At 54.6% G+C, this 27,810-nt stretch overlaps 1 protein-coding gene across 6 annotated transcripts; it reads left to right on the forward strand.

The window, feature by feature from the left end:
* LOC105486873 (adhesion G protein-coupled receptor E5) lies at positions 1 to 27,789 on the forward strand. Of its 6 annotated transcripts, none has more exons than XM_071086157.1 (20): positions 1 to 270; positions 7,777 to 7,827; positions 8,028 to 8,144; positions 9,871 to 10,026; positions 14,084 to 14,215; positions 14,818 to 14,964; positions 15,394 to 15,540; positions 15,627 to 15,673; positions 15,800 to 15,877; positions 20,531 to 20,708; positions 20,793 to 20,903; positions 21,736 to 22,001; positions 23,432 to 23,611; positions 24,793 to 24,984; positions 25,358 to 25,584; positions 25,727 to 25,793; positions 25,897 to 25,988; positions 26,089 to 26,257; positions 26,974 to 27,075; positions 27,162 to 27,789. In XM_071086157.1, the coding sequence occupies exons 1-20, from the start codon at positions 249 to 251 to the stop codon at positions 27,189 to 27,191; spliced, it is 2,511 nt and encodes an 836-aa protein (XP_070942258.1). In that variant the 5' UTR covers positions 1 to 248; the 3' UTR covers positions 27,192 to 27,789. The 6 variants fall into 6 exon arrangements, with proteins under 6 accessions (XP_070942258.1, XP_070942259.1, XP_070942262.1 ...); XM_071086158.1 differs by having other exon boundaries at positions 20,793 to 20,900; XM_071086159.1 differs by lacking the exon at positions 14,818 to 14,964 and having other exon boundaries at positions 4 to 270.
* Positions 27,790 to 27,810: the final 21 nt, after the last annotated feature.

A 27,810-nucleotide genomic window follows, 5' to 3' on the forward strand; every position in this document is an offset into this window, starting at 1 on the left:
CAGCGCCCCTGGGTCTGTGTTTTTATTGCACTTTCCTGCTGGTTTCCAGCTGCACCGCCAGTTCCGGGGAGGGCCCTGGGCCAGCGGCTGTCAGTCCCCACCTCCTTCATAAAGTCCTGGCCTCGGGACAGTCCGCACAGCTGCCCAGCCTGAGACGGGGCAGCCCGCAGAGCTGCCCAGCCTGGGGAGACAGGACAGACCTGTCCCACTCACTCTTTCCCCTGCCGCTCCTGCCGGCAGCTCGAACCATGGGAGGCCGCGTCTTTCTCGGTAAGTACTTGGGGCCCCGCTGGGAGGGGCGAGGAAGCTCCAGCGGTACCTTTGGCTGCGTCTGAGAAATGGGAGGCGCCGCTGGTGGCTGTGGGGCCTGCGATGGAGGAAGCCACATTGTCAAGCAGGCAGCTGGTTGTGCTTGGACACCCCCACACCCCGGCAGGAACTCCAGGGTGCGCTCGGAGCCTGCTACTCTGCCGGAGGTATCCTCAAGCTTTCTACTGGAGCCAATTTGGCATCTGCTCCCTAAGAGGGGAAACTGAGGCACGGGGGAAGGAAAGGGGCAAAAAGTGAGTGCTGGGACCCTGTGAGCCGCCGTGCTTAATGTAACGCATAGACGGACATGGGCGGGGGTGGGGAAGCTAGAGGCCAGGACTTCTCCACTGCGGGGGACCCCCAATTTGTCCCTCGCAGTCTCAGCAGCAGGGGCAGCCCCAGAGTCCCCAGTTCTTGCTCCCCGCAGACCTGGCTGGGGCTCAGCTGTGGATCAAAGGAACTTTGGCTGACTGTGGGTTTGAATTTGATTTTTGTTGTGACTTCCCGGGGACTCCCTTTCCCGCCCCACCCAAGGTGACTGTAACGGTTATCAGGGTAACTCGTTGCCTAAGCAACAGAGCAACAAAGAGAGTGAAGAAATGACATTTGGGGCAAAACCTAGAACTTCCCGGACCACAGGGACACAGCTTCCCTGGGCCAGCCCCAGGTGGCAGGTGTCAGCTCAGCACCCCGCCCTGGGCTCGAAAGCGAGAGACAAGAGCCCACGTTGGGGTTCTTGGGGGCACACCTGGTGGGGGCAGCTACTAAGACCTGGCTTCCCAGTGGTTCCACGCCCTGGTTGTCTGTGTCACCAGGGCCAAGTCACAGAGCCTCTGCGCCTCACTTTTCTCATCTATAAAATGGAGCACAACCCATCTCCATCTTAGATTGTTTTAAGGGTTGAGTGAGTTAGGACACAAACTATTCCTGGTTCACAGTAAGAATTAGGTAAACAGCATTTTAAAAGTGTTGGCTGGGCACGGTGGCTCACGCCTGCAATCCCAGCACTTTGAGAGGCCAAGGTAGGTGGATCTCTTGAGCCCAGGGGTTGGAGACCAGCCTGGGCAACATATTGAGATGTTGTCTCTACCAAAAAAAAAATTTTTTTTTTTTTTTTTTTTTTTGAGACAAAGTCTTGCTCTTGTCGCCCAGGCTGGAGTGCAATGGTGCAATCTCCGCTCACTGCAACCTCCGCCTCCTGGGTTTGAGCGATTCTCCTGCCTCGTGCCCCTACCCCGAGTAGCTGGGATTATAGGCACCTGCCACCATGCCCGGCTAGTTGTTGTTTTTTTTTGTTGTTGTTGTTTTTGTTTTGTTTTGTATTTTTAGTAGAGACGGGGTTTCACCATGTTGGCCAGGCTGGTCTCAAACTCCTGACCTCAGGTTATGCACCCACCTCGGCCTCCCAAAGTGCTGGGAGTACAGGCATGAGCCACCATGCCCAGCCAAAAAAAATGTTTTTTAATTAGTCGAGCTTGGTGGCATGTGCCTGTCCTAGTGAGCCCTAGTGGCTCAGGAGGCTGAGGTGGGAGGACCCAGACCCCTTGAGCCCAGGAGGTTGAGGCTGCAGTGAGCTATGTTTGCACCACTGCACTTCAGCCTGGGTGACAGAGCAAGATCCTATCTCAAAATAAATAAATAAATAATAAGGCCAGGTGCAGTGGCTCACACCTGTAATCCCAACACTTTGGGAGGCCCAGGCCAGCAGATCACCAAAGGTCAGGAGTTCGAGACCAGCCTGGCCAACATGGTGAAACTCTGTCTTTACTAAAAATACAAAAATTACCTGGGCATGGTGGCAGGCACCTATAATCCCAGCCAGTCGGGAGGCTGAGGCAGGAGAGTCACTTGAACCTGGGAGGTGGAGGTTGCAGTGAGCCGAGATCACACCACTACACTCCAGACTGGGCGACTGTGAGACCATATCTCAAAATAAATGAATAAATAATAAATTATGATGATTATTAAATTCTGGTAAGACGCTAGTAGGTCTGGGGAATTGTCTGGGGGTCCTTAGGAGGAAGCCTAAAGAAGGAGTGACTGCCCCGCCCCCCACCCCAGGGTCTCTATACAGGAAACTGACTGCTTAGGGCTCAGCCCAGAGAATGCAAACCAGATGAAACTCAAACCAGAACAGCAGCTTCTCTCCCGGCTTCTGTTTGGGCAACTTCCAAGGCCCCAGATGGAGGCAGCCAGGCCCTGTAGCCTCACGGTGGGAGTAGAGAACCCAGCCCATGCAGAGGGGATGGGGGACAAAGGAACCCTTCCCAGGGCCCTGGGAACCTCAATCTCTCAATTCCTCCTTCCCCAGCCTCTTCTGTTCATTGGATTCTTCCTCATCCTTTTCTGGGCTCTAAGCCTCAGTTTCTCTATCTGTAGAATGGGCATCAACACAGCCCCTGCCTCCTAGAGCGGTTTTGAGCTTTAAAGGAGTTACCTGGGGCTTTGGGAGTTGGAGATGAATCTGCCTAGATCCTGTCCTGCCAGGGGAGGTCATTTTGTGGTCTATTCTGCAAAGAGGAACTGGGTTCTGGCCGAGGGAGGAACTAGCCAAGCCCTGTGGCCAGAGAGGAGGAAGAGGAGAATCCTGACAGAAGCAGGGAGCGTGGGCTTGGGCAGCGGGGTTTAACCCAGCTGGAAGGAGTGTGGAGGTGGGAGTGGGGATCTCTGCCTTCCACCCACCTAAGGGGTATGAAATTTGAACACAGGGGCTGAGTGGTCAGGGGACCTCCAATCTGCACCCCAAATACCCGCCCTCTGAAGCTGTGCTCACAACAACAGACCCTAAAATTCCCCTGGGAGTTCCTCCAGGGTTGAATTGGGGCAAATGAGTGGTGAGTCATTCCTTCCCTTAGGCCCAGGAAGTGACTCACGCCCAGCCGTTGTCCTGGTCCCCATCCCTCTGCCCGACACCCCCCTTCAGGTCTCCCGGATTATTGGGGTCCCCAGGATTCCCAGATCGGCAGGGACTGGACGTCCCCTCCCAGCCCGCCCCAGGCCCCACCTGCTGCTCAGATCCCAACGCCCTGCCTTCCCCTGCCCTTCCCTTCTGTTTCCATCCACCCTCCTTTCTCATGGTTTTCTCTCTTCCTCGCTGTTTCTCTCTCTGTCCCTCTGTTCTCTCTGTCCCATTTCCTCCTGTTTCCTCTCCTGCTTTCTATGGGCCCCTTGTTTCTCCACCTCTCTCTTTCGCCATGTAATTTCTGTCTCTCTCCATCTCTCCGTGTCTCTCTCTCCATCTCTCCGTGTCTCTGCCTCCTTCTCTGTCTTCTCTTTCTCTAGCTGTCTTCTTTCTCCTCTCTGTCTCCCTCTCTCTCTTTCTCCAGCTCTGTCTCCTTTCTCCTCTCTGTCCCTCTGTCTCTCTGTCTCTCTATCTTTTTTCTTTTCTTTTTTCTTCTTTTGTTGAGAGTCTCGCTCTGTTGCCCAGGCTGGCGTGCAGTGGCAGGATCTCAGCTCACTGCAACCTCTGCCTTCTGTGTTCAAGAGATTCTCCTGCCTCCAACTCCCCAGTAGCTGGGATTACAGGTGCGTGCCACCACGCCCGGCTAATTTTTTGTATTTTTAGTAGAGATGGGGTTTCAGTATCTCTGTTGGCCAGGCTGGTCTCACACTCCTGACCTCAGGTGATCCATCCACCTCGGCCTCCCAAGGTGCTGGGATTACAGGCGTGAACCACCATGCACAGCCCTCTCTCTCTCTCTCTCTCTCTCTCTCTCTTTCTGTGTCTCTCTCTCTGTGTGTCTCTGTCTCTCTTTCTGTGTCTCTCTTTCTTTCTGACTCTTTCTCTCTCTCTGTCTCTCTGTCTCTTTCTCTCTCTCTCCCTCTGTCTGTCTCTCTTCCTGTCTCTCTCTCTCTCTAATCTCTATTTTCTCTCTACCCCTGCTTCTTGGACTCTATCTCTCTGGTGAACAGCAAGGAGATCCCTAGGTCCCCATCTCTGAATCCCCTGGTGATCTGAGGAGGGTCCCCCAGGACATGGCTTGGGAGGGGGAACCCCCTGAGCGCTGGGAACCGCCACTCCATGTGCACCCCAACAGGCGGCCACAGTGTCTTCCTGTGGGAGGGGCGCCCAGGGTGTGAAATATCACCACTGGGTCCCAGGACAGACCGCCAGGGCTGGTGGCGGTTGTGGGTGTGGTGTGTATGCACCTGTGTCCCTGGAGGAAGCGTGGAGGTCCAGAGCATCTTAGAGCCTGGGGGATCCAACACCGTCATTTTTTTTTTTTTTTTCTGAGACAGAGTCTTGCTCTGTCATACAGGCTTGAGTGCAGTGGCATGATCTCAGCTCACTGCAACCTCTCCCTCCCGGGTTCAAGTGATTCTCATGCCTCGGTCTTCCAAGTAGCTGGGATAACAGGCACTTGCCACCACACCCAGCTAATTTTTTGTATTTTTAGTAGAGAGGGGGTTTCACCATATTGGGCAGGCTAATCTTGAACTCTCAACCTCAAGTGATCCGCCTGCCTCAGCCTCCCAAAGTGCTGGGATTACAGGCCTGAGCTACCATGCCCAACCACGTCTTCATTTTTACCTAAAGAAATGAAGATGGCAGGCCGGGTGTGGTGGCTTATGCCAGCACTTTGAGAGGCCGAGGCAGGCAGATTACGAGGTCAGGAGATCGAGACCATCCTGGTTAACATGGTGAAATCCTGTCTCTACTGAAAATACAAAAAGTGAGCCAGGCGTGGTGGCGGACGCCAGGAGTCCCAGCTACTCTGGAGGCTGAGGCAGGAGAATGGCGTGAACCCGGAAGGTGGAGCTTTCAGTGAGCCGAGATCGTGCCACTGCACTCCAGCCTGGGCGACAGAGGGAGACTCCGTCTTAAAAAAAAAAAAAAAAAAAAAAGAGGCCAGGTGCGGTGACTCATGCCTATAATCCCAGCACTTTGGGAGGCTGAGGCCAGCAGATCACGAGGCCAGGAGATTGAGACCATCCTGGCTAACACGGTGAAACCCCGTCTGTACTGAAAATACAAAAAAATTAGCCGGGCGTGGTGGCGGGCGCCTGTAGTCCCAGCTCCTCGGGAGGCTGAGACAGGAGAATGGTGTGAACCCGGGAGGTGGAGCTTGCAGTGAGCCTAGTTCCCGCCACTGCACTCCAGCCTGGGCAACAGAGCAAGATTCTGTCTCAAAAAAAAAAAAGAAAAAAGAAAAAAGAAATGAAGATGGCAGGCCGGACGCGGTGGCTCACACCTGTAATCCCAGCATTTTCAGAGGCCAAGGCAGGAGGATCAGTTGAGGCCAGGAGTTCAAGACCAGCTTGGCCAACATGGTGAAACCCCATCTCTACAAAAATACAAAAAAATTAGCCAGGCTTGGTGGCGGGTGCCTGTAATCGCAGATACTCTGGAGGCTGAGGCAGAAGAATTGCTTGAACCCAGGAGGTGGAGGTTGCAGTGAGCCAGGATTGTGCCATCGCACTCCAGCCTGGGAGACAGAGAGAGACTCTGTCTCAAAAAAAAAAGAAGAAGAAGAAGAAATGAAGATGGCAGTAAATGCTCAGGCACACCAGACAGCAGTCATGTGGTTCATTCCCACACATACTACACTGGGGAGTGGGCGTCATCATCATCCCTGTTCTACAGAGGGAAACTGAGGCAGAGAGGCCCACTGTCTGGGATTTGAACTGTTTTCTTAGCCACTCCCCACACACCCCAGGTCAGAAGAGCGACAGCTGGAGCTGAGACCCCCTCCAGGCTTATGGCCCTTCCCTGCTCCTCAGTTCCTGAAACTCCACCCCCAAGCCGAGCTCGGGAGGCTGAGGCAGGAGGATTGCTTGAAGCCAGGAGTTCAAGATCAGCCTGGGCAACAGAGCAAGACTCTGTCTGTAAAATAATTTTTTTTTTTTTTTTTTTTGAGACGGAGTCTCACGCTGTTGCCCAGGCTGGAGTGCAGTGGCGCGATCTCGGCTCACTGCAAGCTCCGCCTCCCGGGTTCCCGCCATTCTCCTGCCTCAGCCTCCCGAGTAGCTGGGACTACAGGCGCCCGCCACCGTGCCCGGCTAATTTTTTGTATTTTTAGTAGAGACGGGGTTTCACTGTGGTCTCGATCTCCTGACCTTGTGATCCGCCCGCCTCGGCCTCCCAAGTGCTGGGATTACAGGAGCCACTGCACCTGGCCTAAAAATAATTTTAAAAATATTTTGGCCGGGAGCGGTGGCTCACGCCTCTAATCCAAGCACTTTGGGAGGCTGGGGCGGGCGGATCACGAGGTCAGGAGATCGAGACCATCCTGGCTAACACGGTGAAACCCCGTCTCTACTAAAAATACAAAAACTTAGCCAGGCCTGGTGGCGGGTGCCTGTAGTCCCAGCTACTTGGGAGGCTGAGGCAGGAGAATGGCGTGAACCCGGGAGGCGGAGCTTGCAGTGAGCCGAGGTCATGCCACTGCACTCCAGCCTGGGCGACAGTGAGACTCTGTCTCAAAAAAAAAAAAAAAAAAAAAGTATTTTTAATTTTTTGACCTGGCATGATAAATTATTTTAAAATTTTTGAGTCAGGAAATGTGGCTCATGCCTGTAATCCCAGCACTTTGAGAGGCTGAGGCAGGCAGATCACCTGAGGTCAGGAGTTCGAGACCAGCCTGGCCAATATGGTGAAACCCTGTCACTACTAAAAATACAAAAAGTTGGCCGGGTGTGGTGGCGGGCACCTGTAATCCCAGCTACTTGGGAGGCTGAGGCAGGAGAATCACTTGAACCCAGGAGGTAGAGATTGCAATGAGCCAAGATCACACTATTGCACTTCAGCCTGGGCAACAGAGCAAGATTCTGTCTTAAAAAAAAATTTTTTTTAGTGCACACTTGTGGTCCCAGCTACTTGGGAGGCTGAGGCAGGAGGATTGCTTGAGCCTAGGAATTGGAGGCTGCAGTGAGCTATGATTGCACCACTGCACTCCAGCCTGGGTGATCAAGTGAGACCCTGTGTCAAAAACAAAAACAAAAACACAGCCCCGGCCGGGCGCGGTGGCTCAAGCCTGTAATCCCAGCACTTTGGGAGGCCGAGACGGGCGGATCACGAGGTCAGGAGATCGAGACCATCCTAGCGAACACCGTGAAACCCGGTCTCTACTAAAAAATACAAAAAACTAGCCGGGCGAGGTGGCGGGCGCCTGTAGTCCCAGCTACTCGGGAGGCTGAGGCAGGAGAATGGCGTAAACCTGGGAGGCGGAGCTTGCAGTGAGCTGAGATCCGGCCACTGCACTCCAGCCCGGGCTACAGAGCGAGACTCCGTCTGAAAAAAAAAAAAAAAAAAAAAAAAAAACACACAGCCCCTATGGGGACAGGGTGACAGACTCTTTGGCTTTGAGCATCCAAGTGGGATGTGACATCTGCCCACTCTGTTTGAACGACAGGCAGGATCTGAGCCTGAGAGGGGTCAGCATCCTCCTCCCCCAAAATGCATCCCCCTTACGCCTCCTTTCCCACCTTGGGATTCCCTCTGACCCCCCTTTCCTTTCTCTGTTGCAGCATTCTGTGTCTGGCTGACTCTGCTGGGAGCTGAAACCCAGGACTCCAGGGGTGAGTCTGCTGGGAAGCAGAAAGCACAGTCCACAGCCAGAGTCTGGGGAGGGACCTGGACCCCCGCCCAGCCCCCTTCAGCCCAGGGAAAGAGAGGCCTCGTGCACGGAAACTCAGTGCCCTGCCCCATCTCCCTCAGTGCCCCCTTTTTGTGTGTCCCCTTGCCCCTCACCTTCTGACCGTGCTCCCTGCTCTTGCAGACTGTGCCCGGTGGTGCCCTGAGAACTCCTCGTGTGTCAACGCCACCGCCTGCCGCTGCAATCCAGGGTTCAGCTCTTCATCTGAGATCTTCACCTCCCCCACGGAGATTTGTGACGGTACAGAGGCTTGAGGGCAGCGCAGGGTACATCTGAGATTATGAGGCTTTGCCCAGTGCCAGTGGGGGACAGAGGTTGTTGTTAGGGGCCACAGCATCACTTTCCAGACTATCATCATGGACAGAGAAAAGACAAAGAGGGCAGGCGTGGTGGCTCACACCTGTAATCCCAGCACTTTGGGAGGCTGAGGTGGGCAGATTTTTTGAGGTCAGGAGTTTGAGACCAGCCTGGGCAACATGGCGAGACCTTGTCTCTACGAAAAATACACAAAATAACCGGGCATGGTGGCACACATCTGGAGTCCCAGCTACTTAGAAGACTGAGGCGGGAGGATTGTTTGAGCCCAAGGGTTTGAGGCTACAGTGAGCTATGATTGCACCACTGCACTCTAGCCTGGGCAACAGAGTGAGATCCTGTCTTAGGGAAAGGAAAGGGGAAGGAGAGGGAGAGGATGAGGAAGAGGGAGAGGGGAAGGGGGAGGGGTACGGGGAGGGGAAGGGAGAGGAAAGGAGGCAGGCAGGCAGGCAGGAAGGAAGGAAGGAAGGGAGGGAGGGAGATAGGCCCGGCGGGGTGGCTCATGCCTATAATCCCAGTACTTTGGGAGGCCAAGGTGGGTGGATCACCTGAGGTTGGGAAGGTCGGGAGTTTGAGACCAGCCTGACCAACATGGAGAAACCTCGTCTCTACTAAAAATACAAAATTAGCCAGGTATGGTGGCACATGGGCTCATGCTTGTAATCCCAACTGCTCCGGGGGCTGAGGCAGGAGAGTCGCTTGAACCCGGGAGGCAGAAGTTGCGGTGAGCCAAGATCGCGCTATTGTGCTCTAGCCTGGGCAACAAGAACGAAACTCTGTCTCAAAAAAAAAAAAAAAAAAAGAGAAGAAAAGAAAAAGAGAGAGAGGGAGGGAGGGAGGGAGGGAAAGAGAGGGAGGGAGGGAGGGAAAGAAAGGGAGAGAGGGAGGAATGAAGGGGAAAATAAAGGAAAAATATGAAGGAGGAGAAGTAAGAAGTGAATAGGCATGGCTTCCCAGGGAGAGAGAAGCTGGGTGCTCAGGAATCTGGAGTCTGTGCCTCAGTTTACCCTTAAGACTGGGGAGGGGTACATTCTGGCTATGAGTTTTTTCTGCCTTTTTTTTTTTTTTTTGAGACAGAGTCTCACTCTGTCTCCCAGGCTGGAGTGCAGTGACCCGATCTTGGCTCACTGCAACCTCCACCTCCTAGGTTCAAGCGATTCTCCTGGCTCAGCCTCCTGAGTAGTTGGGATTACAGGCATGCACCACCACGCCTGGCTAATTTTATATTTTTAGTAGAGACAGGGTTTTGCCATGTTGGCCAGGCTGGTCTCGAACTCCTGACCTCAGGGGATCCACCCACGTCAGCCTCCCAAAGTGCTGAGATTATAGGCGTGAGCCACTGCACCTGGCCGCCATGGGGTTTAAATTTCTACAAAAAGACTGGGGATGGGGATGTGGAGCTTCCTGTTCATCCCCCACCTCAGCTCTGTTCACTGTGTCCAAATCTAGGATGCCAGCCAGAGAACTGAGATCAAGTGTGGTCTTCAGGAATGGCTTGCTCCAGCTGCAGCACAGCCTGTGCAGTGCAACTTAGGATTCTTTCCAAAAGATACTAAGCAGCAGGCCCCATGTTGGGGAATCAGGATGGGGGTCTCTGCCCTGATGGAATTCACATCTTTGGGAGGTGACTCCCTGTCCTGTTGTGTTCCAGACATCAATGAGTGTGTGCCACCGTCAAAAGTGTCTTGCGGAAAATCCTCGGACTGCAAGAACACAGAGGGGAGCTACGACTGCGTGTGCAACCCGGGGTATGAGCTTGTTTCTGGGGCAAAAACATTCAAGAATGAGAGCGAGAACACGTGTCAAGGTAAGAACCACCCCACGTCCTCTGACTCTCCATCCGTGAGATTTGGGGTCACCACAGCCATTCTGGCAGCATCCAGAGAGCAGGGCCTTGGTTATAGGGTCAGTGAGATGGGACAGGTGTGCATGTACCTACCCCACCACCCCAGAGAGGCAGAGCGATGTGAGGATTAAGGGCTGACTCTGGGACCAGCTGCCTGGGACAAATCCTGAAAACCAAGTGTATGACATTGGCCAGGATACTTATTCAGAATCTTCTGTCCACATGTGAGATGTGATAACATTATCATGCTTGTAATTCCAGTGCTTTGGGAGGCTGAGGCGGAAGGATCTCTTGAGGCCAGGAGTTCAAGACCAGCCCATAGCAACATAACAAGATCCCACCCCTATTAAAGGGGAGACCAAGGCAGGTAGATTGTTTGAGCCCAGGGGTTCCAGACCAGCATGGGCAAGCAGGTGAAATCCTATCTCTACAAAAAATACCAAAAAAAAAAAAAAATTAATTAGCCAGGCATAGTGGCCTGCGCCTGTAGTCCCAGCTACTCAGGAGGCTAAGGCATGAGAGTCGCTTGATCCTGAGAAGCAGAGGTTGCAGTGAGCGGAGGTCACAGCACTGCACTCCAGCTTAGGTGACAGAGCGAAACTCCATTTCAAAAAAAAAGAAGACTGGGCGTGGTGGCTCAAGCCTGTAATCCCAGCACTTTGGGAGGCCGAGGCGGGTGGATCACGAGGTCAGGAGATTGAGACCATCCTGGCTAACACAGTGAAACGCCGTTTCTACTAAAAATACAAAACATTAGCCGGGCGTGGTAGCGGGCGCCTGTAGTCCCAGCTACTCGGGAGGCTGAGTCAAGAGAATGGCGTGAACCCAGGAGCGGAGGTTGCAGTGAGCTGATATTTTGCCACTGCACTCCAGCCTGGGCAACAGAGTGAGACTCCGTCTGAAAAGAAAAAAAAAAAAAAAAGCACTTAAAAGCTCCTGGCTTGCAGAATGTGCTCTATCAGCAACGGCTATTGGGGATTTTATCGTAATTCTGATCTGATGCACCCCCAGGATGGGTACTGTAGCGTGCGAGATCAGAGAGCAGCTGCAAGGCTCTAACCCTGCACAGAGGCCACAGCTTTTGCTATGGTCTTGCTTGAGGCCATAGCTCAGGCCAGGAGAAACTGGAACTCCAGGCTTTGCCTCTTTTTCAGGGAAGCTGTTTGGGCAGGGAGGGGCTTCCAGGATCCACAGGGGCAGATGGGAGCCAGCAGTGGGCAGCTGAGAGCGACTCATTCAAAGAGAGGGAGTTAGTGCAGGGTACCAAGATCAGGAAGAGGAGTGGCGCGGAGGTGGGAGGTGATGAGACTCAGACTGCAGAGAGAAGAAAGGGCCCGCAGCCCAGATCCCAGCTTCCCAGCTCCACCTCTCCTGCTCTGCATTCAGGCAGAGTGCAGAGGGACGAAGAGGGAGGTAAGGTGGGGGACAAGACAGAGATGCATGTACCTGGGACATGAACCTGCATGGAGCCCAGCAAGAGACTTCTGTCCACCACACTGCTAGTCCCCAGGGGCCCTTGCAAGTGGACTTGGTGTTGCCCCACATGCATGTGACTTGGCCAGAGGACAGAGTCTTCCTATGAATTGGAAAAAGATCCCCCTCTCCCAGTGGACACATTTGACAAACAAAGAGTGGACTGGTTTTCAGCCCCTGCTCATCTCACTGGCCCAATATTTTTGTGCAGTGAGCAACCTGCACAACTGTACTTGGCGATCATGGTTTCCTCCCAGGGTGCCCCGGCTAGGGGTGCTGCCCACCCGCTGCTATGAGCCCTCTGCATGGGATGGTGGTTGTGGTTATGGAGGAGGTGTGCTGCTGTGTTAGAAACAGGCCTGGGCTGAGAGAAGGTGACTCAGTCAGGCAGCTGGGCAGAGACGTGGACAGCAGGGCTGAGGTGATAGATGGACCTCCATGGACATCAAGGCAGGTGATAGAGACAGCAGCCTGCTGGTTTGGAGCAGGACCTATCACCAGAGGTGAGAAGCTCAGAGGGGCCTGGGCCCCTCCCTTTAACCTCAGCACTCCAGGCTTCACTATTACACCTGAGGACACATGCACCCAATGTCACAGCCCATGGGGCCTCTGACATCCGGCTCCATCCACTCCTCACCCCACTGTCTCCAGGCGTCTCAGGGCCATCCTAGACACCTGATCACCCATCTTTGTCCCAACCCTGAGACTCAGGAGCCTCCACAGGGGGCCACGTCGGAAGCTCAGAACATCCCCCTGCCCATCTGGCATCTTATTTGCATAAAACAAAAGGGGGCTGGCACTCAGGATATTTCATGGGCTCATGACATGGCGTGTGGTGGCGCATTCCAGTACAGTATCCATCCTTTCCGCCATCGCCAGGGACTGCCAGGATAAGACTTGCTGCCACTGGGGCTCACATGAGCTCAGCCACACCTGGAACCCCTCTGACACCCACTCCTACCATAATGAACCCCAAAACCCTGTCCAGAATCTCAGGAGGAGGGAATCTCAGCCAACAACCTTGCTTGGAGAAGATGCCTCCTGACCGTCTTCCTGGCCATTTAGCCCTCATCCATTTCCCCATTCAAGGCTCCACCCTCACCCACTCTGATAATTCCTGGGCCTAAATGCATCTCCAGTGACCAAAGCTTGGGAGGATGCTGTGGCCAGGGGTGGTCAGGGTGACATGAACCCCACAAATGGATTCAGAGGGCCAGGCGCTGTGACTCATGCCTGGAATCCCAGTACTTTGGGAGGCTAAGGTGGAAGGATCACTTGAGGTCAGCAGTTCGAGAGCAGCCTGACCAACATGGTGCAACCCTATCTCTACTAAAAATAGAAAAATTAGCTGGGCGCAGTGGTGCGCACCTGTAATCCCAGCTACTCGGGAGGCAGAGGCAGGGGAATTGCTTGAACTCGTGAGGCAGAGGTTGTAGTGAGCTGAGATCACATCACTGCACTCCAGCCTGGGCGACAGAGAGAGACGCTGCCTCAAAAAAAAAAAAAAAAACAAAAAAACAAAAAAAAACAGGCACTCAGAGGATTGGATGAAGGAAGCGGCTCCAGCCTGGACTAGATGGCAAGAGAGAGTGTCACTGGAGACCATCGCCCCAGGCCTGATCCTCTCCCGAGCCCAGTCCTGGTCTGGAGCACTTGGGGACAGAGATGGAAGCTTGAACCCCATTCAGCAGGGCCCACAGGTCTCCATCCCTGGTGGAATGACAAGGGATGAGAGGACAGATACATCTGCCACCCCTCACCCATCGGCACCGGTGCCCTCTCCAGCCACAAGCCCCCGCTCACGGCCAGCTCTGCTCAGATATGGATTCTCACCACATCCTGCTATTTCCCTACCCATAGATCCCTTCCTGGGGGTCAGAAAAAAGCATCTTTGTAGACTCGGGGCTGCTTGGCTGGACATCAGCCCCCACTGTCCACCCCAGCCTGGTGCCCACTGTCCAGGCAGCCCTAGCCTGTCCCGCACCATCGCTCGTTCACCCCACCCCTGCCATTGCACTGCATCACGGGGGCCCTGGCTCAGGGAGGGGCCTTGGCCCATGTCCATGAAGCTGGGCTCTCAGAGCTAGTGTGGATGGGACAGCGCCGTCCTGCCAGGGCCACCAGGATTCTGAGAATTTGGCCAGCGAGCTGCCATCCTGGGGGAGTCAGGCCCAGGGCCACCATTGAGAGCCAAGACACGTCCTGCCCAGGCGCACAGCATGTCCCTTGCATTTGGTTCTCAGGAAGGCCCCACCCTGGCCTTTGCCCGGAATCCTCAGGCTGGGACACAGATGGCTGGGACACACCAGCTTGGAGCTGCCCAGAAAGGCAGAGCAGAAGGGAGGCCTTGGCTGCTTCCGGCCACATCTGGACAACAGAGGGCCTGGGCCACCACCCTCACCATAGGATGCCTCTGTGTGGATTGGAAAAGGGAGGAGACAGTGGTGCCTTCCAGATGCTTCCGTGCCGGGAAACGTGGCGGACCCTCAGCCCTGAAAGCTGCTCACAGCTACGGGCATCCTTCACCCTCTCCTTCCTCTTGCAGACGTGGACGAATGTCAGCAGAACCCAAGGCTCTGTAAAAGCTACGGCACCTGTGTCAACACCCTCGGCAGCTTCACCTGCCAGTGTCTGCCTGGCTTCAAGTTCAAACCTGAGGACCCGAAGCTCTGCACAGGTAGAGGCCCCGGGAAGACGCTGTGAGGCTGGACGGGAGCTGGGGATGGAGCCGAGGCAGGTCCTGCAAAGCAGCTGAGGAGGAGGGAGAAGATCCGCAGGTTCCCACAAGGTCAAGGACCTGCTAAGCCCCTGCCTAAGGATTCACCTCCCAGGAAGGTCCCGCCACAGCAGGGAGGCAGCAGGGCCTCTGGGGCTTGGAGTGCCCTTGTGGGCCCCCAGACCTCACCCCTTCCTCGTCTGTCACGTGTGAGTGGAAGAAGGTGTCACTTCCAGTTCTGAGAAGGGGAACCTCCACCATGACCAGGGAGGGAGCAGATGAGAGGTTTTAGTTTTTAGTCATGGAAGTCCGGCTCCCATGACTCAGTTTCCCTTTTGCTTTCACCTCCTATAAACTGGGGACCATGGTCCCTGCTGTGCCCTTCTGGTAGGAAGACCATCATAAGATGCTTTGAAGGTGAAGTTGAAGGTCACCAGGTGGCGACACGTGCAATAATGGTCTTCAGTCCGGGGCAATGAAAAGACAGGGAAGTGGGTGCAGTGAGTGGAGGGCAGGCCTGGGCTGGTCAGGGACAGGGTTTGACCCTCTGGCTTTGTCCTCAGATGTGAATGAATGCACCTCCGGACAAAACCCATGCCACAGCTCCACCCACTGCCTCAACAACGTGGGCAGCTATCAGTGCCGCTGCCGCCCGGGCTGGCAACCGATTCCGGGGTCCCCCAATGGCCCAAACAATACCATCTGTGAAGGTCGAGAGCTCAGATCCCACGTTCCCAGAGACCCACAAACATCTAACCACATGTTCAACGGCACCCCACGAACCAAGCGGAACGAACGCTGCAGGCACCCGGCTGTGCCAGGCGCTCGTTCTTCTGAGGCTAGATGAGAAAAGAGCAGGGCTCCCCGGGAAGGAGCTGGGGTACTGAGGGGGGAGGCTCAGGGGGACCCCAGGCAACAGCTGATGACTCACTGGGAGGAAGACGTTTCACCATATTCGTAACCTGCACATCTGCACGGGGCACACCTGCTGTGCCCAGGCCTCTCCACGCTTCCATAACCCAGCGTCCGCCACTCCAAGGGGGGCACTAATGCCAGGAAGAACGAGCTGGGGGCACAGACAGGAGACAGGACCTTCTCTGAGCTCGGACAGGGCCTGACTCCCTTCTTCCTGTCCTCAGATGTGGACGAGTGCAGCTCCGGTCTGCATCAGTGTGACAATTCCACCGTCTGCTTCAACACCGTGGGTTCGTACACCTGCCGCTGCCGCCCAGGCTGGGAGCCCAAACACGGAATCCCGAATAACCAAAAGGACACTGTCTGTAAAGGTATGACCTGACCCTAGAAGCTCCCCAACCCCCAACACACACAGACACTCTCCCGCCTAATGAGCCGCTTGTCTTGTTCCCTGCAGAGATGAATTTCCCCACCTGGACCCTGCCCCCCGGAGTCCACAGCCAGGTGAGTGGCCCCTGCAGGGACGAGGTGGCAGGAACTCCATCCACACAGCACCGCATCTGTCTCCTTGTCCTAAGCTTCCCACCCACCGTCCAGGCTCTCTGACCCCCACATCTCCTCTCTCTGCAGACGCTTTCCCAATTCTTCAACAAAGTCCAGGACCTGGACAGAGACTTCAAGACAAGCTCAGCCAATGTCACCATCCAGGTAAGGGCAGGATGCTGGGGGACCCTAGGACAGTGTAGAATCAGCTGGGGGAGGCTTCCATGTGGCCAGAGAGAGTGCCCAACCCAAGCAGGGGCCTCTAGTCGGAGATGTACATGCGCATAAGATACACATACCACATACAGTATGTACACAAACATATGTACACTCGGACACGTGAAGACGCACGCACACACACATACACCAGGTATAATGGCAACAGACTGCAGCACTTAAGAACCTGGAGATGGGCCACAGGAGTTCAAATCCCCCCATTGCCACTTCTTTTTTTTTTTTTTTTTGGAGGCGGAGTCTCGCTCTGTTGCCCAGGCTGGAGTGCAGTGGCCGGATCTCAGCTCACTGCAAGCTCCGCCTCCCGGGTTTACGGCATTCTCCTGCCTCAACCTCCCGAGTAGCTGGGACTACAGGCGCCCGCCACCTCGCCCGGCTAGTTTTTTGTATTTTTAGTAGAGACGGGGTTTCACCGTGTTAGCCAGGATGGTCTCGATCTCCTGACCTCGTGATCCGCCCGTCTCGGCCTCCCAAAGTGCTGGGATTACAGGCTTGAGCCACCGCGCCCGGCGCTACTTCTTGCTATGTGATCTCAGGCAAGTGAGCCGCCCTCTTTGGGCCTCGGTTTCCTCATCTGTTTTTGGGGTTGTGGTGGTTTTTTTTTGTTTTTGTTTGTGTGTGGTTTTTTTTTTGGAGACAAGGTCTGGCTCTGTTGCCCATTCTGGAGGGCTGTGACACGATCATGGCTCACTGCAGCCTCAATCTCCCTGGCTCAAGTGACCCTCCCACCTCAGCCTCCCAAGTAGCTGGGACCAAAGGCACGCACCACTATGCCTGGCTAATTTATTTATTTATTATTTATTTATTTAATATATTTATAGATGGGGGTCTTAATATGTTGCCCAGGCTGGTCTCGAACCCCTGGGCTTAAGTGATCCTTCTGCTTCGGCCTCCCAATGTGCTGGGATCACAGGCGTGAGCCACTGTGCGTGGCCTCATCTACAACACAGGCATTAAAATAATGCCTCCTTCATATAGTCAGTGTGAAGGGTAAATAAACTAATAGTGGTAAGACTCAGAGAACAGTGCCTGACACATGATCAGCCTTATAGAAAGGCTTTCCCGGCCAAGCACCGTGGCTCCCGCCTGTAATCCCAGCACTTTGGGAGGCTGAGGCAGGCGGATCACCAAAGGTCAAGAGTTTAAGACCAGCCTGGCCGGCCGGGCGCGGTGGCTCAAGCCTGTAATCCCAGCACTTTGGGAGGCCGAGACGGGTGGATCACGAGGTCAGGAGATCGAGACCATCCTGGCTAACACGGTGAAACCCCGTCTCTACTAAAAAATACAAAAAACTAGCCGGGCGAGGTGGTGGGCGCCTGTAGTCCCAGCTACTCGGGAGGTTGAGGCAGGAGAATGGCGTAAACCCGGGAGGCGGAGCTTGCAGTGAGCTGAGATCTGGCCACTGCACCCCAGCCTGGGCGACAAAGCGAGACTCTGTCTCAACAAAAAAAAAAAAAAAAAAAAAAAAAAAGACCAGCCTGGCCAACATGGCGAAACCCCATCTCTACCAAAAATACAAAAATTAGCCGGGCGTGGTGGTGTGTACCTGTAATCCCAGCTACTCAGGAGGCTGAGGCAAGAGATTCGCTTAAACCTGGGAGGCGGAAGTTGCAGTGAGCCGAGATTGCGCCACTGCACTCCAGTCAGGGCAACGAGAGTAAGACTTTGTCTTAAAAAAAAAAAAAAAAACAGTTTTCCCATATGTGTTTAGCACCGTAGAAAAATGATGTGAGCCACTTAACATAATTTTAACTTTTCCAGTGGCTAGATTATTTATTTAGTTAGTTTTAGAGATACGGTCTTGCTTTGTCACCCAGGCTGGAGTGCAGTGGCACAATGACAGCTCACTCCATTCTCAACCTCCTGGGCTCAAGCGATCCTCCTGCCTCAGTCTCCCAAGTATTAAGAGCTGAGGCTACAGGTGTGAGCCACTGTGCCTAATTTTTTTATTTTTTGTAGAGATGAGGGTCTTGCTATGTTGCCCAAGCTGTTCTTGAATTCCTGGATTCAAGTGATCCTCCCACCTCAGCCTCCGAAAGTACTGGAAGTACAGGTGTGCACCACTGTGCCTGTTGTCCAATAACTACACTTTATAAAGTAAAAATAAAGTTAAATTAAAGTTAAGATTGCAGGCCAAGCATGGTGGCTCAAGTCTGTAATCCCAGCACTTTGGGAGGCTGAGGTGGGCAGATCACCTGAGGTCAGGAGTTCAAGACCAGCCTGGCCAACATGGTGAAACCTCATTTCTTTTTTTTTTTTTTTTTTTTTTTTTTTTGAGACGGAGTCTTGCTGTGTCTCCCAGGCTGGAGTGCAGTGGCGTGATCTCGGCTCACTGCAAGCTCCGCCTCCCGGGTTCACGCCATTCTCCCGCCTCAGCCTCCCAAGTAGCTGGAACTACAGGCACCCGCCACCTCGCCCGGCTAGTTTTTTGTATTTTTAGTAGAGACGGGGTTTCACCATGTTAGCCAGGATAGTCTCGATCTCCTGACCTCGTGATCCACCCGCCTCGGCCTCCCAAAGTGCTGGGATTACAGGTTTGAGCCACCGCGCCCGGCCCTCATTTCTAAAATAACAAAAAAATTAGCCGGGCATGGTGGCAGGGACCTGTAGTCCCAGCTACTAGGGCGACTGAGGCAGGAGAATCACTTGAACCCGGGAGTCGGAGGTTGAAATGAGCCAAGATTGTGCCACTGCACTCCAACCTGGGAGACAGAGTGAGACTCAGTCTCAGATAAATAAATAAATAAAGTTAAGATTACATTTAACCCAATAGATCCAATGTATTAACCACTTTAACATGGAATGATTTTTTGTTTTGTTTTGTTTTGTTTTTGAGACGGAGTTTCGCTCTGTTGCCCAGGCTGGAGTGCAGTGGCACCATCTCGGCTCACTGCAAGCTCCGCCTCCAAGGTTCATGCCATTCTCCCGCCTCAGCCTTCCAAGTAGCTGGGACTACAGGCGCCGCCCACCATGCCTTGCTACTTTTTTGTATTTTTAGTAGAGACGGGGTTTCACCATGTTAGCCAGGATGGTCTCGATCTCCTGACCTCGTGATCTGCCCGCCTCAGCCTCCCCAAGTGCTGGGATTACAGGTGTGAGCCACCGCGCCCGATCAAAGTTATTGTTTTTGTTTTGCTTTGTTTTGTTTTGAGACAGAGTTTCGCTCTTGTTGCCCAGGCTGGAGTGCAATGGCATGATCTCGCCTCACCGAAACCTCCGCCTCCCGATTCAAGCAAGTCTCCTGCCTCAGCCTCCTGAATAGCTGGAATTACAGGCATGCACTACCATGCCCGGCTAATTTTGTATTTTTAGGAGAGACGGGGTTTCTCCATGTTGGTCAGGTTGGTCTTGAACTCCCGAGCTCAGGTGATCCACCCGCCTTGGCCTCCCAAAGTGCTGGGATTACAGGCGTGAGCCACCAAGCCTGGCCGGGAATTATTTTTTTTAAACCCTGAGATATTTTGTATTCTTTTTCTTAGAATAAGTCTTTGAAATCTGTTGTGTATTTTACACTTCAGAGCAGGTTCAGATGCATTAAAAGTGCCGGACAGAGTTAGAACAGAGCCTGCCGGGGATGGTGGTGGCCACCTGTAATCTCAGCTACTGGGGAGGCAGGAGGATTCCTTGAGCCCAGGAGTGGGAGCCTCCAGTGAGCTAGGATTGCCCCACTGCACTCCAGCCTGGGTGACACAGCAAGAGCCCGTCTTCAAAAATAAAATAAAAGGTTGAGTGCGGTGGCTCACGCCTGTAATTCCAAAACTTTGGGAGGCCAAGGTGGGCAGATCTCTTGACCCCAGGAGTTCAAGACCAGCCTGGGCAACATTGTGAAATCCATCTCTACAAAACAGTACAAAAATTGCCGGGCGCAGTGGCTCATGCCTGTACTTCCAGCACTTTGGGAGGCAGGGGTGGGTCAGGAGTTCAGGAGTTCGAGACCACCCTGGCCAACATGGTGAAACCCCATCTCTATTAAAAATAAAAAAATTAGCTGGGCATGGTAGTGGACACTTGTAATCCCAGCTACTCAGGAGGCTGAGGCAGGAGAATTGCTTGAACCCAGGAGGCGGAGGTTGCAGTGGTCCAAGATCGCGCCATTACACTCCAGCCTGGGCGACAGGAGTGAAACTCCATCTCCAAAAAAAAAAAAAAAAAAAATTACAAAAACTAGCCGGGTGTGGTGGCACGCTTCTGTAGTCTCAGCTACTCAGAAAGTTGAAGTGGGAGGATCACTTGAGTCTGGGAGGCGGAGGTTGCAGTGAGCTATGATTATGCCACTGCACTCCAGCCTGGGAGACAGACCGAGACCTTGTCTCAGAAAAAGAAAAAAAAAGAACAGAAAATCAATACAGAGCCTGGCAGGCAGGCTGTGCCCAACCAGTGTTAAGCACTGTGATTCATACATACATGGAGGCATATACTCAATCCGCCACTTGTTTTCTGGTTACTGCATGATCTCAGTGATTCCCTTGTGCCTGTGGGTCTCCAGGGTGTCCCCTGGTAGGCGGGGGGGAGGTGAGATCCAGGTCCTTCAGGCAACCCCTGTGGTCCCATGCTCCAGCGATTCTGTCACCCGCCACCCCGTAGAACCTCATCAAATTGGTAGACGAACTGATGGAAGCTCCTGGGGACATAGAGGCCCTGGCCCCATCTGTCCGGCACCTCATAGCCACCCAGCTGCTCTCAAACCTTGAAGACATCCTGAGGATCCTGGCCAAGACCCTGCCTGAAGGCCCCTTCACCTACCTTTCCCCTTCGAACACAGGTGAGACCTTGGCCTGCCCTGCCCTAACCCTGGGCCCCACCTGGTACCCGGGGTCCCTAATCACTACTGCCCCTCTCCCCTCAGAGCTGACCCTGATGATCCAGAAGCAGGGGGACAAGAACGTCACTATGGGTCAGAGCAATGCACGCATGAAGCTGAATTGGGCTGTGGCAGCTGGAGCCAAGGACCCAGGTAGCAGTGGCCGTCTGGAACGGGAGCCCGTGGGAAAGAGATGGAGGAGCTGGGATGGGGCCAGGGTGAGGTTCAGAATATGGAACAACTGACCGGGCATGCCTGCAATCCCAGCATTTTGGGAGGCAGAAGTGGGTAGATCGCTTGAGCTCAGAAGTTCAAGACCAGCCTGGGCAACATGGTGAAACCTGGTCTCTACAAAAATTACAAAAATTAGCTGGGTGTGGTGGCCTGTGCCTGTAGTACCAATTACTCGGGAGGCTGAAGTGAGAGGATCAGTTGAGCCCGGGAAGTTAAGGCTGCTATGAGCTATGATCACGCCAAAGCACTCCAGCCTGGGCGACATAGTGAGACCCTGTCTTTAAAAAAAAAAAAAAAAAAAAAAAAAAAAGCCAGGCGCAGTGGCTCATGCCTGTAGTCCTAGCACTTTGGGAGGCTGAGGCAGGTGGATCACCCGAGGTCAGGAGTCCGAGACCAGCCTGGCCAAAATGGTGAAACCCCGTCTCTACTAAAAATACAAAAATTAGCTGGGTGTGGTGGCAGGCGCCTTTCATCCCAGCTACTCGGGAGGCTGAGGCAGAAGAATCGCTTGAACCTGGGGAGTGGAGGTTGCAGTGAGCTGAGATTGCGTCACTGCACTCCAGCCTGGGCGAAAGAGCGAAACTCCGTCTCAAAAATAAATAAATAAAGGAACAGCTAGAAACTGACTCATCGGGAGGGGCTCCTGGCGTCATCGTGGTGGGCTGGCTGAGCCTGAGTTGGGCCATCTTGGGAGGGAGGATACAGCATGGGAGGAGGACAATAGGAGTAGGCAGCAAGCGTGTCTGTTCCCCAGGCCCCGCCGTGGCGGGCATCCTCTCCATCCAGAACATGACGACATTGCTGGCCAATGCCTCCTTGAACCTGCATTCCAAGAAGCAAGCTGAGCTGGAGGAGATCTATGAAAGCAACATCCGCGGTGTCCGACTCAGACGCCTGTCGGCCGTCAACTCCGTCTTTCTGAGCCACAACACCACCAAGGAACTCAACTTCCCCATCCTGTTCGCCTTCTCCCACCTTGAGTCCTCCGGTGGGAAGGAGGGAAGAGACCCTCCTGCCAAGGTCTCTGCTCACTCTGCTCCTTCCTCAAAGATAACCCAGGGTCTTTGCATGTGCTGGGCCCCTCCCTGTAAAGCTCTTTCTCCATGTGACTCCGTTTTTTTTTTTTTTTTTTTTGGTGAGACAGAGTCTCGCTCTGTAGCCCAGGCTGGAGTGCAGTGGCCGGATCTCAGCTCAATGCAAGCTCTGCCTCCCGGGTTCACGCCATTCTCCGGCCTCAGCCTCCCGAGTAGCTGGGACTACAGGCGCCCGCCACCTCGCCTGGCTAGTTTTTTGTATTTCTTAGTAGAGACGGGGTTTCACCGTGTTAGCCAGGATGGTCTCGATCTCCTGACCTCGTGATCCACCCGTCTCGGCCTCCCAAAGTGCTGGGATTACAGGCTTGAGCCACCGCGCCCGGCCTTTCTTTTCTTACTTATCTATATTTTTAGACAGGAGGGTCTCACTCTGTGGCCCAGGCTGGAGTGCAGTGGCGCGATTATAGCTCACTGCAACCTCGAACTCCTGGACCCATCCATTCCTCTGGCCTCAGAGTTTTGAGTAGCTGAGGCTACAGGCATGTACCACCACTCCCAGTTAACTTTTTTATTTTTGATAGAGACAGGGATCTCACTATGTTTCCCAGGATGGTCTAGAATTCCTGGGTTCCAGTGATCCTCCCGCCTCAGCCTCCTAAGTAGCTGGGACTCTAAGTGTGCTCCACTATGCCCAGTTAATTAAAAAAAAACATTTTTTTTAAATGGAGATGGAGGTCTTGCTATGTTGCCAAAGCTGGTCTCAAACTCCTGGCCTCAAGCAATCCTCTCACCTTGGCCTTCCAAAGTGCTGGAATTACTTACAGGCGAGAGCCACCACGCCTGGCCACCTTCTAATGTACTATGTATGTTACTTATTCATTAGGTTTATGACATAATCTGCCTCTCCCACTTTTTTTTTTTTTTTTTGAAATGGAGTTTCACTCTTGCCACCCAGGCTGGAGTGCAGTTGCTCAATCTCAGCTCACCACAAACTCTACCTCCCAGGTTCAAGCGATTCTCCTGCCTGGGACTCCCAAGTAGCTGGGATTACAGGTGCTTGCCACCACGCGCAGCTAATTTTTGTATTTTTTAGTAAGAGATGGGGTTTTGCCATGTTGGCCAGGCTGGTCTCAAACTCCTGACCTCAGGTGATCCGCCCGCCTCGGCCTCCCGAAGTGCTGGGATTACAGGCATGAGCCACTGTGCCCGGCCTCCTCTCCCACTCTTATGTCAACCTCACAAGGGTAGGTGCTTGTGTCTGCGGCGTTCACTGCTGTGTCTCCAAACTGTTACATTCAGTAGGCGCTCAGTCAATACTCATCTAGTAAACAAGCAGCCCTCTTGGGCTCAGCGCAAGCCCAGGACCTAAGAGTGAGCTCCAGGCCAACCTCTCTGACCACCCCCATCTGCCCACAGGACGTGATGCCTGGGCCACGGCAGGAGCTGATCTGTGCCTTCTGGAAGAGTGACAGCAACAGGGGAGGGCACTGGGCCACCGAGGGCTGCCGGGTGCTGGGCAGCAAGAACGGTAGCACCACCTGCCAATGCAGCCACCTGAGCAGCTTTGCGATCCTCATGGCTCATTATGACCTGGAGGTGAGCAGCTGGGGCCATCCTCAAGCGCCCACAGGTAACAAGGCCCAGCAGCAATCAGACAGGCAGCTAGTTCTCCATGGAGCCCTGCTGGTTGCTCAGATATGTCTGCATGGTTGCACAGCCCAGGTGTCCCCACATCACACCCCTCGCATCCTCTTCCTTTGGCCTCTTCTCTACAACCCAGAAACTATACATCGGGTGCAGCCAGTAGCTCCTCTGCCTGTCCATCCTGTACCAATTGTGAGATGTCAAGTAAAAGCTCCCGGTGTAGAGCATTCCGAGGGAGCACCACTTGCCTTTTTTCTTTCAGACGGAGTCTCATTCTGTCGTCCAGGCTGGAGTGCAGTGACGCAATCTCAGCTAGTGAGGTTCAAGGGATTCTCCTGCCTCAGCCTCCTGAGTAGCTGAGATTACAGGCGTGCACCACCATGCCTGAGTAATGTTTGTATTTTTAATAGAGACAGGGTTTCACCATGTTGCCCGGGCTAGTCTTGAACTCCTGACCTCAGGTGATCCACCCGCCTTGGCCTCCCTAAGTGCTGTGATTACAGGTGTGAGCCACCATGCCGGCCTTTTAAAATTTTTATTTTTATTTTTTTTTGAGACAGAGTCTTGCTCTGTCGCCCAGGCTGGAGTGCAGTGGTGTGATCTTGGCTCACTGCAACCTCTGCCTCCCGTGTTCAAGCGATTCTCCTGCCTCAGCCTCCCAAGTAGCTGGGATTACAGGTGCACGCCACCATGCCCAGCTAATTTTTGTATTTTTAGTAGAGGCGGGGTTTCACCATGTTGGGCAGGCTGGTCTCGAACTCCTGACTTCAGGTGATCCGCCCACCTCAGCCTCTCAAAGTGCTAGGATTACAGGCGTAAGCCACTGCACTCAGCCTGGAGCACCACTTTCTGTATGTGACTTCAGTAGAATCCATAGTTAAGCTGGGCCTTGTCGAAAACTGCAATTAGGCAGAGAAGGGGAGCGCCTGGGTCCAGGCCATAGGCCCGGCAAGCACAAAAATGTGAAATCCGTAGACTCCCCTGCCAGCTGGTAAGTGTGGCCAGATCTAGGAGGGACAAGGGAGGAGGTCAGAGAGGTGGGTCCGTCAGAGTGTTGGCGGAAAAGGGACCACAAAGAGGGCAGAAAGGCCTCAGGCCCTGAAGGAACCCTGAGCACCCGGTGCCACTCCTAGGACTGGAAGCTGTCCCTGATCACCAGGGTGGGACTGGCGCTGTCACTCTTCTGCCTGCTGCTGTGCATCCTCACCTTCCTGCTGGTGCGGCCCATCCAGGGCTCGCGCACCACCATACACCTGCACCTCTGCATCTGCCTCTTCGTGGGCTCCACCATCTTCCTGGCCGGCATTGAGAACGAAGGCGGCCAGGTGAGGTCCCGCCCGGCTCCCACCTGAGCTCTGGGGTCAGGGAGACCTGGGAGGGGTTAGCCCCGCCCACTCCCGGGGCTCGGTCGGGTAGGCGGGCCCTGGAGGCATGAGGCCCCGCCCCTGCCCGGGATCTGGCCCCGCCCACCGGGGGGTCGGGTTGTCTCTTTAAAGGGCGCTGGCCTTGGAGCCGCCTGGCCATGCCCCGAGTCCCCGCTCGCTTCTGAGCGTTGTTGGGGATGGGCCCTGGAGGGGAGCCTGGCCCGGCTCCAGACCCGCCCACCCTTCGGCTGTGGTCCCGCCCACTCTCGGGCCCTGGCGCCGCATGCCCCGCCCCGCGCTGACGTCGCCCCGCCCCTCCGTCCCCGCCCCGCAGGTGGGGCTGCGCTGCCGCCTGGTGGCCGGGCTGCTGCACTACTGCTTCCTGGCCGCCTTCTGCTGGATGAGCCTCGAGGGCCTGGAGCTCTACTTTCTTGTGGTGCGCGTGTTCCAGGGCCAGGGCCTGAGTACGCGCTGGCTCTGCCTGATCGGCTATGGCGTGCCCCTGCTCATCGTGGGCGTCTCGGCTGCCGTCTACAGCAAGGGCTACGGCCGCCCCAGATAGTGAGTGCAACGAGGTGGGGCAGGGGGAGGGCGGGGTGCTAAGCCCGGGGCTCACAAGCAGTGCCACGCACGATGTCCAGCTGCCCTCGGTTCTGCTTCTGGCTTCCTGGGACACTGATGGGACCCCTCCCTTACCTCACAGCTGCTGGCTGGACTTTGAGCAGGGCTTCCTCTGGAGCTTCCTGGGGCCTGTGACCTTTATCATTTTGGTAAGTGCCCACTCCCCGTCCATCAAAGCCCAAGCGCCATGGGCCCAGGCCCGCCTGGACTATCGCTCTCGACCTCTAACCCACAATCTGCTCCCCCGCCCAGTGCAATGCTGTCATTTTCGTGACTACCGTCTGGAAGCTCACTCAGAAGTTTTCTGAAATCAATCCAGACATGAAGAAATTAAAGAAGGCGAGGTGAGAGGAGGGGCTGGGAGGACTTGGAGGCAGGGCCGGGGTGAGGGGCATGAAGCTGGAGGTGATGTGGGGGCCCACACTGCAACCCCCCTCCCCGCAGGGCGCTGACCATCACGGCCATCGCGCAGCTCTTCCTGTTGGGCTGCACCTGGGTCTTTGGCCTGTTCATCTTCGATGATCGGAGCTTGGTGCTGACCTATGTGTTCACCATCCTCAACTGCCTGCAGGGCGCCTTCCTCTACCTGCTGCACTGCCTGCTCAACAAGAAGGTGGGGGCCTGGGCACGGTGGCACACACCTGTCATCCTCCCACCTACTTGGGAGGCTGAGGGGGGAGGATTGCTTGAGTCCAGAAGTTCGAGACCAGCCTGGGCAACATAACCAGACACTGTCTTTACCAAAAAATTCAAAGATAGCCAGGGTGAGGCCAGACGAGGTGGCTCACGCCGGTAATCCCAACACTTTGGGAGGCCGAGGTGAGCAGATCATCTGAGGTCAGGAGTTTAAGACCAGCCTTGGCTAATGTGGTGAAACCCCATCTCTACTAAAAATACAAAAATTAGCTGGGCACAGTGGCACATGCCTGTAGTCCCAGCTACTTGGGAGGCTCAGGCAGGAGAATCACTTGAACTGGGAGGCGGCAGTTGCAGTGGGCCAAGATGGCACCATTGCACTCCAGCCTGGGGGACAGTGAGACTCATCTCAAAAAAAAAGAGAGCCGGGTGTGGTGGTGAATACCCATAACCTCAGCTTCTCAGGAGGCTGGGACAAGAGGATCACCTGGGCCCAAGAGTTCAAGGTTGCAATAAACTATGATAGTGCCACTGCACTCTAGCCCAGGCGACAGGGGGACCCGATCTCAAAAAAAAAAAAAAACCACACACACACACAAAAACACCAAGGTGGGGCTTAAAGGCAGAGCATGGGGAGGAGCATGCACGGTCCCAGGGCCTGCTCCTGCCCTGACTGGGTATCTGGGCCAGCAGGTTCGGGAGGAATACCGGAAGTGGGCCTGCCTAGTTGCCAGCGGGAGCAAGTACTCAGAATTCACCTCTACCACGTCTGGCACTGGCCACAATCAGACCCGGGTAAGGGGCTGCGCCTGGGGCGGGTGTGTGGGCAGGAAGGCACCAGGGCTGGCAGGGCTCAGGTCTCACTGGGCTCTCCTCTCCAGGCCCTCCGGGTGTCAGAGTCTGGCATATGAAAGCACATGGTTCTGGATGGTCCAGCAGCTCCTGTGGCCGCAGCAGCTTTGTACACGAAGACCATCCATCTTCCCTTCGTCCACCGCTCTGCTCCCTCCACCCTCCCTCCCTAAGCCCCGTGTGTGCCACCAGGAGGGAGTGGCAGCTATAGTCTGGCATCAAAGCCCAGGACACCCAGTGGGGTGGAGCCGGAGCCACTGGTCCTACGGCTGGCTGCCTCTCTCCTCCACCTTGTGACCCAGGGCAAGTACAGGGGCTGGCCCAGGGCTGCAGCATGTTGCCTTGGCACCTGGGGCTAGTACTCAGGACAGACTGAGGGCTCGTCCCGGCCTGGACTTTTCCTCTCACGTCTGCTGCAGAACTGAAAAGACTAGGTGCTGGGGCTCAGCTTCCTTCTTAAGCGAAGACTGATGTCAGAGGCCCCACGGCAGAGCCCCTTGGGGCCACTGCCTGAGGCTCACGGTACAGAGGCCTGCCCGGCCTGCCCAGGCAGGAGGTTCTCACTGTTGTAAAGGTTGTGGATGTTGTGTAATGTGTTTTTATCTGTTCAAACTTTTCAATGTTGACACTTAAAATTAAACACATGCATACAGAAGATGGCCTTGCCTGCTGGTGGTG

The sequence above is a fragment of the Macaca nemestrina genome, chromosome 20, assembly GCF_043159975.1.
Source record: "Macaca nemestrina isolate mMacNem1 chromosome 20, mMacNem.hap1, whole genome shotgun sequence".
In the NCBI taxonomy this organism is placed as follows: domain Eukaryota; kingdom Metazoa; phylum Chordata; class Mammalia; order Primates; family Cercopithecidae; genus Macaca; species Macaca nemestrina.

Coding starts and splice junctions, on each gene's coding strand:
- LOC105486873 (XM_071086157.1), top strand. CDS start 249: ATGGGAGGCCGCGTCTTTCTCG. Junction 15,541..15,626: donor AAAGGACACTGTCTGTAAAG/GTATGACCTGAC, acceptor TGTTCCCTGCAG/AGATGAATTTCCCCACCTGG. Junction 25,794..25,896: donor CTGTGACCTTTATCATTTTG/GTAAGTGCCCAC, acceptor TCCCCCGCCCAG/TGCAATGCTGTCATTTTCGT.